The following is a 7,869-nucleotide window of genomic DNA, read 5'->3' as shown; positions in this document are numbered from 1 at the left end:
ATGCTCTGTTTATAACATCAGTCGAGAAAAAAAAAAAAAAGGCTCTGTTATTATCTATCTTCCTCTTAATGAATGTGGCTTAATCTGAAGTTCTGATGAGTGCTAGAGTTCAGCTGGGCGAGTATGAGTCCAAATCTATTCATGCATCTTATTTTTTTAATAAAACACAAACAGTAATGCCTCAAACATTGTCCTCATGTTAATCTAGAATGATCATTATTTCCCAAAAAATGAACACACAGTATTTGACTTTCTCCAAAAAAAATTTATTGAACAATTTTCTTGTTTGCAGCTGCAACCTGTGGGGGGAAAAGAAGCAGAACATGAGGCAAAGTCAGACGAAAAGTTGTTGTGCTGGCTTTAAAAAACACAAGCAGTCTTCAAATCCAAATAAAAAATATATATCTTAATGGTTTCATCGAGCAGCTTTAGTTGGTGGAAATGATCCAACTAAAAATCCATGGTGATCAAATAAATCTTTCCATCAGCTTAACATTCATTTTGTTTACTGTTTAAAGAGCCACACCAAAGTAGAGTTTGAACAGGAGTGAAACTTGTGGCAGCAAAAAGCAATTACCATTGGGACTTTCGAGTGACCACAGTCTGGAAGAGAAACTGCTTGTTTTCCAGCTCTTGCCAAAAACATCATGAAAAGTCTACTGCCAGTACTTGCCAGAAATCTTGCTAGCAGGAGGAAAAGTATTGCTCTTAAAATGCTATCAGAAACTAAATCATCAAGGATCCGAGCCACACCAAAATGCTCCCTGCCAGTTTCGTGCAGTGGGTGGGGCTGAGCCCAGGTCTGCTCATCTGCATACTGCTCATTAGCATGGGTAAACAAGTAGAAAACGGATGCCATACGGCGGACTTGCCAAGCATGAAATTCCCTCCTCATGTTTACCCCTTTTACCCTTGGATTATCACAATGCTGCTGCTTTGCTCCTGATTTTTGACAAGACCCAACTGTGATTTGTTTAGTGAAAGCAACAAACAGTTCCAGCAGTGTGTCACACAAGAAACACAACACACCTGGCTGGTAGAAGCTATTTGCCCAAGGAAAAGTGCTGTTAAAAAAAAAAGTCTTGCATTATGAAGTGACAGTGGGGCTGTGTACTCCCACTACAGACAAGGTGTTGCATCAAAGCAAAGGGTTGATATTTCTGTGATCACACTCCTAAGGTACCATGCCGAGGGCGCCTGAACGTCACATAAAATGCCACAGTATCACAAACGGGTTTCCTAGCTGTTGAATGAATAACAGCATCTTCATACCGGACGCCGCCGGGCAAAGATTTCCTCCAGGAGCTTACTAATACGGGAACATTTAAATTCTAGCAGGTCAGAGATGGCTGTAAAATACGTGCATGCTTAAGTTCCTCAGTGCAATAGTTATCAGATAAGACAGCAGGAAACTGGTATATGTATAGCAACAAGGGTTTGGTAAGATTCAATCATGGACTGGCAGGATTGTGTATATGACAGCAGTTATGTTGTCATATACAATCCAACCGTTTATGTTAACACATAAACCAAGGCCTTGATCAGGTCCCAGGAAAGTTCAGATACCGTTTGCACGTTATAAGTGTAAGTATGTTTGTGCACAGGTCAGACAGTTGAACCCCATATCATAGCAGCGTGTTTAAAAATGTAAAGTATGGCACTGCAGTGGAGAAATAGCGAGGTACCATGAAGCTTAAACTCTGAGTATAACAACTCTTGGTCCAGTAGGGTCAAGAGTGAAGCTACAGGTCAGCTAAGGATTCATATCTGCCATTTTAGTTTTTCTTTGTTATATTGCTGATGTCCTGGCTTATATTAAGGAGTATATAGGATAGGCAGAAATGCCTTGGGCTTCAGCCTATTCCTGTTCTTGGTCATTGTATTGTGTATAATGGACCAGTGTAAACATGTTTAATGTTATGTGTATCTGTAAGTGAACTTTTTACACATTCTTGACTCTTAAATGTCTGACCAAAATAAAAAAATATTCACCATCACTATAAGCAGCACATGGTATTTCTGATTACATACACTCAATTTAACTGAAATTCCTGTACCAATTAAGAAAAAGTCTGTGGCCCCCAACTCTAATTATTTCAGTTTGTCCAGGTTGTCCTTTGTGTTCCACAGAGGAATGGTCTCAAGTGAGTAAGGGTATACGGTTTCATACGTAGTAGTTAAACAACAGTAACTGTATATCTAAACTATCAGAACTCTGAAAAAGTGTGTAATACAAAAAAAACCAGGTGGCAAAGTTATAAACAAAATGTTGTTGTTCTTAAGACCTACTTAAACCCAAGTACTGAAATATTCAGTTAAATAAAAAAACAAAACAGTAGTGAGGCCCATTTATAGTATCTCACCTGGCCAGCAATTCTATCCAGGTCTCTGGTTCCCTGGGAGGTTAGTCTACGACCACTGAAAGAAACAGGAAAACAAAAGCAAAATATTAGGACAGGGAAGTGAGGGTATATAATGGAACACATCAACCTGTATAACAAAGTCAGCAATCAATACACAAAATGCTCAAGTCTTCAATAAATACATCTTCATGCCACATTGACCACACTATAACAGTTAGGAAAAGCCACATCAATTTCCCATCTGTGCACATAGGCAAAAATCTGTCATTATTAAGTCTGAAACAAGAGATAATTTAAAATTGAATGCTCGTTTTCCTGCTTACTTGCACTGAATAAAAAACAAGCTAATCAATTAGCCCTCTCGTTACAGTGTGATTACATTATTATCGTAGACTGAGCAACATTCAGGTAAATACATTTTGAAGTTTCAGTAACAGCATCACAAAATTGGGTCTTTAAGTCGAGCAGAGCGTGTGTCAGATGTGGAGGTGAAACTATTGCCCACGCTAGCCATAAACACTTCATACACTGCGCCGGCAAACTAAAACATACAATCTGCTCTGTTTTAAAGTACAAGACCATACCCATATCTGAAATTAACACAAAACCTTAAGGTTTTTCATGCTATGCAGGCATTGTTCCTATCAGTGAACACTTGTCTTGCTTTAAATATGCCGTCTTAACTAGCAGATAACTGATAAAAGACACTCACCCATTGGGATCCTTCTCAATCATCTTGAGCAGCTCAAGGGCCTGGAGCACCTTACGAGCCACATTTTTGGATCCTACACTGTAGTGAGCAGGGCATACACCGTTCCTCTGGCGACTTCCATAGATCTTGGTCATGGAGCCAACACCAGCACCTCCACGGAGGTAAAGGTGGCGGACTGTGGATGCTGTGGGAATAGAGGAGATGAGGTTGTTATTATAGAGCACCAGTATAATGTTGGTGCTCTTTGGATTCTCTCTTGACCTGTTAAATACTAGGTGCAAAGATAAGCAAGCTAGTAGCTTTAGTTAAGATTAATCACCCGAGAACTGGATCTGAGATCAGAAGTGATGAACTTACAGATACCACCAAGCAGTGAGTAATACCCCACTTTCATTTATACCTTAGAGCTAGGGCATTTGAGGTTATAATTGTAAAATTTTGGAAACAGACATTAAGACAAATTACCCCTCCTGTTCTCTCTTTTGCTTTTAACGCCATTTCAGATATTGATTTTCAAGAAGTACTGGAAAACTGGCCCTAGTGCTCTGTCAACAGTAGCCAGATAATATTTTGTAAGGCGGTCATATTTTAAACCATCTTGCATGTGTAGCTGTCCCAGGGATACGTTTGTAAGTGATCTGGGTTAAGCACTGAAGCAGGTTATCATTAGACAGGTCTCCAGATGACTGAAATATTCTCAAAGCCACTTTAAAGCAAAACAACTAGATGTGAAATCACAGCAGGGTTTTGGGCTTAAATGTATGAAACCAAGTCATGACACTCAACATTTGCAATACATCCACCAATAGCTATACATCTGTTAAGTGATGTAGCTCCCTGGAGTAGTGTAACCTTTTTACATCAGCTTCCAGCATGAGGTTCAATAAAATTGCTCCGAACAGAGATTTCTATAAGCAGACTCATTATAATCCTGCTTCTTACTTTTGTATTACCATCTAAACCTTATAAAAAAAGATTTGATTAGAGAATTGCAAACATGCAAGTGTGCTCAGCCAATTTACGCTGATTTGCCTTCACTCCAGAAACATTTTAGCACAAGGACACAGTAATGTGCCAGACTGTCTCTGTCAGTTCTGACCCCACATGCTCTACCAGTGCGTGTGCCTGCTTAATAGAGATTGTATGCTGCTTAAAGATAGTCATCTTTGAAAGTTTTCTGAAATTGTAACAATCAGCAGAGAAAACAATGGTTTGCACAGGCAGAGACATCCTTAGCAGCCTAACTACTTTGGTTACACGGGTAGCAGCAGTTTTACAATTGGGTACACATCAGATGGTTCACTTGGAGAGCTTTATTTTCGCTATATACCAGAGACATCTTTAGGCTTAATGAATGACCATGGTGCTTTCACATAATGGATAATTCTAAGGCACAATGCAAACCACATACACTAATCTTGTTTATTAATACATGATGCAATTAAACTTTTCAGTTATAGATGATCCAAGTCTGCATTATTCCACATTTTATGCACAGTTTTTCCAGAGTCTTTTTCAGACTTGCTGTGTAATATATCAGTTGTCATTCTTAAAAATTAATTGAGACAACTTTTTTATTCATCAAAGTATTATTAGAATGATGTTAGTGATGAAATGGATCACACCTGATCCGTTCAGATCAACCCCTGCGGTTCAGGCCGCATGTGATCCAGGGATTAATGGAAATGTATCAACACGGTGTAAAATAAATAAACTGCAATCTCAGTGAAAAGGAGGTAGTGTAGATAAGATAAGATATACTTTATTCATCCCAGCAGGGAAATTTAGGTGTTCCAGCAGCCAGCATACATACACACAACACAACACATACATATCCCACCCATCCAAAAAAACATGAGCCCACAATACAGTTTGATATATGATATATGCAACTCAGGCCAAAGTTTAAAAGTTTAAATGAAGTTCTATGTACCTAGAATGCAGGGACCACTGGAGACACAATGTACAAATAAGACAATTCAGTCTTTTAAAATATATTTTTAGGCAACTTCTCAGACTCAATAGAAATGGGTTAAGTGTTTGACATTTTCATTGGATTTGGTAACTTTAACTCAGTTTCATCTCACAGTGTCTGCATTCATCATGCATATAGCTGGGTGTAATTAATCAGAAACTTAACAGCCTGCTGTAGGGAGCACATTGTCAAAGCTCATATGAGCAAAAAAACAACACTAATTTTTGTATTTTACAGCCAACCTGTTATTCACAGATTATAATACTTGTGTTTTTAAAGTTGATGTTCTCAATGGGGTTACAAATACTGCTATTGAAGTGATGTAGCTTTTTATATTACAGGTTGTTAAACTCAAATTTTAAAAGCATCATCCAAATAAAAAGAAAATTGAGTACAAGATGCATTACTATTAATTATGGAGATGCATTTTGATTAGCAGTGCTGTTAAAATAAAATTTGAGTCATGCTATTTGAGTATAGAAGTGGTACAATTGATCTATTTTTCCATTTTTGCTGATCACAAGTAAATATCCTGAAGGACATAAACGGATACCTGCTGGCAGAAGCTGGCTTGTCTTTTAAAAGCTCTAGGTACTATATAGTTGTATCCATCAACTTGACTTATAATTTTAAACAACATTGCCTTACTACTAAACAAAATCCAGACAGAGGGACACCAACATGGCCATTCAAGTAAAGTATTTAGACTCACCAGCTCTGATGTAGAACCAGTTCTCATCACTGGGGGCCAGCTCTTTGTGCTTGCCGAGCTTGACGAGGTCCACCCAGTCAGGCACCTTCAGCTTTCCTGACCTACGGGACAGACGAGAAGTGTCAGCACAAAAGTATCTGCAACATGGGCCCACTTAAAAGACTCACAATGAGTTACAAACAGTTTCTTGGACTGATAATTAGCGAGACATGCAACATTATGAAAGGAACTTCTGAGTAACTTAAAAAGGAGAAGCCATTGTCCATTGAAACCACATTCATGTTGTCACTTTTCAACATTCATCACGAAAGTTTGTGATGGAAAATACAACTCACTTCTTCAGGAAGGCCGCTAGGGCACGGACAAACTCCTGCTGGTTGACGTCTTTCACTGTGACACCAGGCATCTAAAGAACACAACGAGGATGCACATGACATTAGCAACAAACAATAAAACCATTTTTTCTAACGACTTATCAAATCCAAGTGCTAATAGCCATCAGAATGAGCGGCTTACTGCACAATACAAACATCGCGATACCTCGTGTGATTATACAGCACACAGTGTTTAACACGCTGTTATTAATCCCGACTATGTATGTGTGTGTGTGTGGCTGACCCGCTCAACGATGGTTACACTAGGAACGAGAAGTCTTTTTATTTGTGCAAGCAGCAAGCACGACGATTGAGGGCAGATACATGTGTGGCGGCTCTGAGCTGCATGCTTTCAACCGGCTCTGCCTTGCCTTACATTCATGCTAACCTCTAGCTAACTTCACCGCACACATGTTAGTATAAACCCCGATTAGCCCGTGTACGACTTCAAAACAGCCAATTTAAAGATGTCACAGCGGACTGCTTCATTATCTGGGTTTATACATTTGTTTACGAACTTCTTGTTTCAGCAATAATAGATCGTTAGCAGGAAGCTAGCAGGCCTCAACGAGGTAGCATGGGGGCAGACATTTCTAACAGACCTGTCGTGAGCGCAACATTCAAGAAATACTCTTTTAATATCTAACACATACGCCTTGTAACCTTCGACTATGCCCGGCCATTCTATCAATGCGTACTTTATAGTCTGCATGGCTACGTTTAGAAGGTAAAAAGCTAAAGGTTTGAGGTTATTTCAAGTGAATTCGGCGAGGAAGGAAAACAGCGCTTTACCTTGCTTCTGGACAGCGAAGGGAAGAGGGTGGAACGGGGTTTCCAACTCGTGTTAAAACGGGCAAATCTCGTTCTGTTACGCGAGACTGAAGCGTTGTTTTATTCATCGTTGCAGCGCATCATCACGTTGAAACGACCGACCACAATATATTTGACACAGAAAGGCGAATTATAGGATACTGTCTTATATCATCGTAACTTTTGTATTCACTGACATTTATCATTCAATGTGTGTTTTTTTTTTTTTTTATCATTAACAATAAGATCTCAAACAGCAAGGGATTTATTACAACAATCATCGTTTTGCAGCAGGCACTAACTTTAATCTGAGGACCCACATAAACAGAGTTGAAAAGAGTAGGCCAAAATGACAGGCATTTTGTACAAAAGAAGTAAATGTACAGTTACTTTAATGACAATTTAAAAGTCGTCCTGTATATAAAGTTATAGGCCTATAAATCTACACAAGTAGCCTAAAAGTAAAACTTACTTAATAAATGACTTTAAATGTACTTACAGTACGCTACGGGGCAGTAGTGCAGTGCAGTGCAAAACTAAAACCTAAAACTGAATAACTCATATTTGTCACAAGTTTTTGAGACATCTGCAGCCTTCAACAGATGAATACAACCATACACTGTGACCAAATAATTACTCAGGGAAAGCATGCTCCATCATTTGTATGTCATAATATAATGACAGAAGTCAATCAGTTACACACATTTTGTATGGATATTTTTGCCAATTTAAAAAATATAAAGAAAAAAAAACATTCAAGTTGTTGCTGATACTTCAGTAGGAATATGTACTGGATTAATGCAAAATATAATAAACATAGCCTATATTTTGTGGTTTATTTTATTGTAAAATCATGTTTAAAATGTGGGTATTGAATTTGAAACATCAGGAAAAGGTAAAACAAATGTGTGTTTCAAATATGA

At 38.5% G+C, this 7,869-nt stretch overlaps 1 protein-coding gene across 2 annotated transcripts; it reads right to left on the bottom strand.

The window, feature by feature from the left end:
- Window positions 1–244: 244 nt before the first annotated feature.
- rps19 (ribosomal protein S19) lies at window positions 245–7,009 on the bottom strand. 2 transcript variants are annotated; one of them, XM_061050205.1, is made up of 6 exons: window positions 6,929–7,009; window positions 6,098–6,168; window positions 5,763–5,863; window positions 3,076–3,259; window positions 2,364–2,418; window positions 245–1,064 (listed from the first exon to the last, which is right to left on the bottom strand). In XM_061050205.1, exons 2-6 carry the CDS (start codon window positions 6,166–6,168, stop codon window positions 1,044–1,046), a joined length of 432 nt encoding a protein of 143 aa, XP_060906188.1. In that variant the 5' UTR covers window positions 6,929–7,009; the 3' UTR covers window positions 245–1,043. The 2 variants fall into 2 exon arrangements, with proteins under 2 accessions (XP_060906188.1, XP_060906187.1); XM_061050204.1 differs by having other exon boundaries at window positions 245–299.
- Window positions 7,010–7,869: the final 860 nt, after the last annotated feature.

Source organism: Labrus mixtus, chromosome 11, assembly GCF_963584025.1.
Source record: "Labrus mixtus chromosome 11, fLabMix1.1, whole genome shotgun sequence".
In the NCBI taxonomy this organism is placed as follows: Eukaryota; Metazoa; Chordata; class Actinopteri; order Labriformes; family Labridae; genus Labrus; species Labrus mixtus.
Note: the sequence above shows the minus strand (reverse complement) of the source record. Positions and strands in the feature narration are given on the sequence as shown.